Below are 1,386 nucleotides of genomic sequence, written 5' to 3'. Positions count from 1 at the left end.
TCCACAGCGCACACAGGAACGCAAGAAATCCCCTCGAAAGACAAGGAAGTGTTAGAGAAGCGCCACTCTCCGTCTTGGCACATGACAAGGAGGCGTGCGGTGCCAGTGCCCTTTACCTTGTATCCTGGAGCACACACAAGGTACTTCAAGGACACGACTCTTTTCCTTCTTTCTTCCTCTGCTTCGTTGTCAGCCATTATCTCGGTGGTGGCTCCTCCCGCACGAGGGGGTGTGGTCTCCGTGGTACTGTGGTCAGGGATTTGGACTCGGGTGTCAAAAGTTCCCGTGGTGTCAGCAGACCTTCTTTCAGGGATGACTTCGGTGTCAAGGGTCAAATAATCGCCTTCGGTGTTATCAGTTATGTTGTCAGGAATGCCAGCTTTCGTAAATGTTGTGACTGGCGTTTTATCTCCGGTCTCAGTAGCGTTGCTTTCAATCATGGATGTGTTGTCAGTGGTGTTGTCAGGAATGCCAGCTTTCGTAAATGTTGTGACTGGCGTTTTATCTCCGCTCTCAGTAGCGTTGCTTTCAATCATGGATGTGTTGTCAGTGGTGTTGTCAGGAATGCCAGCTTTCGTAAATGTTGTGACTGGCGTTTTATCTCCGCTCTCAGTAGCGTTGCTTTCAATCATGGATGTGTTGTCAGTGGTGTTGTCAGGAATGCCAGCTTTCGTAAATGTTGTGACTGGCGTTTTATCTCCGCTCTCAGTAGCGTTGCTTTCAATCATGGATGTGTTGTCAGTGGTGCTGTCAGGAATGCCAATTCCGAAATCATAAATTTTCTCCTCGGTGTCAATAACATCCTCAGACCTGGTTACAATATCAGTGATGTTGTCATCGGTAATGTTGGCAGTGTCATATATGTCACTATTGACATCACTGTCATAAAAACTACTAGTATTTTCAGTACTAGTGGTGACAGGTTCCGTTGTGACATCAATATTTCTCTCGTCAGGAGCAGTAATATTACCAACACTATCTACGCCAATAACATCGATATCATATACCACACTCTCGGCGGCACTGGGATCCTTATCCTTACTAAAGACATAAACTCTGCTTTCATTCAGTACTCCTGCTTCATCGTGATGTTTCTTATCGATGTTTCTTTTACTCCTGCCTTTCGGGTTGCCAGAGATGTTGTCAAGGATTGGGTTGGTGTTGTCACTGGCACGGCTGTTGGGGTCTCTGACATCACTGGCAGTCCGGTTGTCACGGTTCTCGCTGCTGGCATTGACTAAGATGTCGGTTTTCACGCTGTCAGTATAAACATCAGTGTTTAGTTATTGAACTGTAAACGAAAAATAACATTCTTACGAGATTTCAAGGAGAAATTTCAAGGAAAAATATGAATATACTATTAAAATATGCACATTAATGTATATG

General features: G+C 45.0%; 1 protein-coding gene across 1 annotated transcript in view; it reads right to left on the bottom strand.

The window, feature by feature from the left end:
• The window catches only part of LOC119582198, a 9,050-nt gene that overhangs the window by 285 nt on the left and 7,379 nt on the right, over nt 1-1,386 (bottom strand). Inside the window, exon 6 of the mRNA XM_037930432.1 lies at nt 6-1,257. Coding sequence (XP_037786360.1) covers nt 6-1,257 — 1,252 coding nt within the window. The remainder of the gene's footprint in view (nt 1-5; nt 1,258-1,386) is intronic.

This window comes from Penaeus monodon, chromosome 15 (genome assembly GCF_015228065.2).
Source record: "Penaeus monodon isolate SGIC_2016 chromosome 15, NSTDA_Pmon_1, whole genome shotgun sequence".
Taxonomy (NCBI): Eukaryota; Metazoa; Arthropoda; class Malacostraca; order Decapoda; family Penaeidae; genus Penaeus; species Penaeus monodon.
This window is presented reverse-complemented; position numbering and strand designations above follow the sequence as displayed.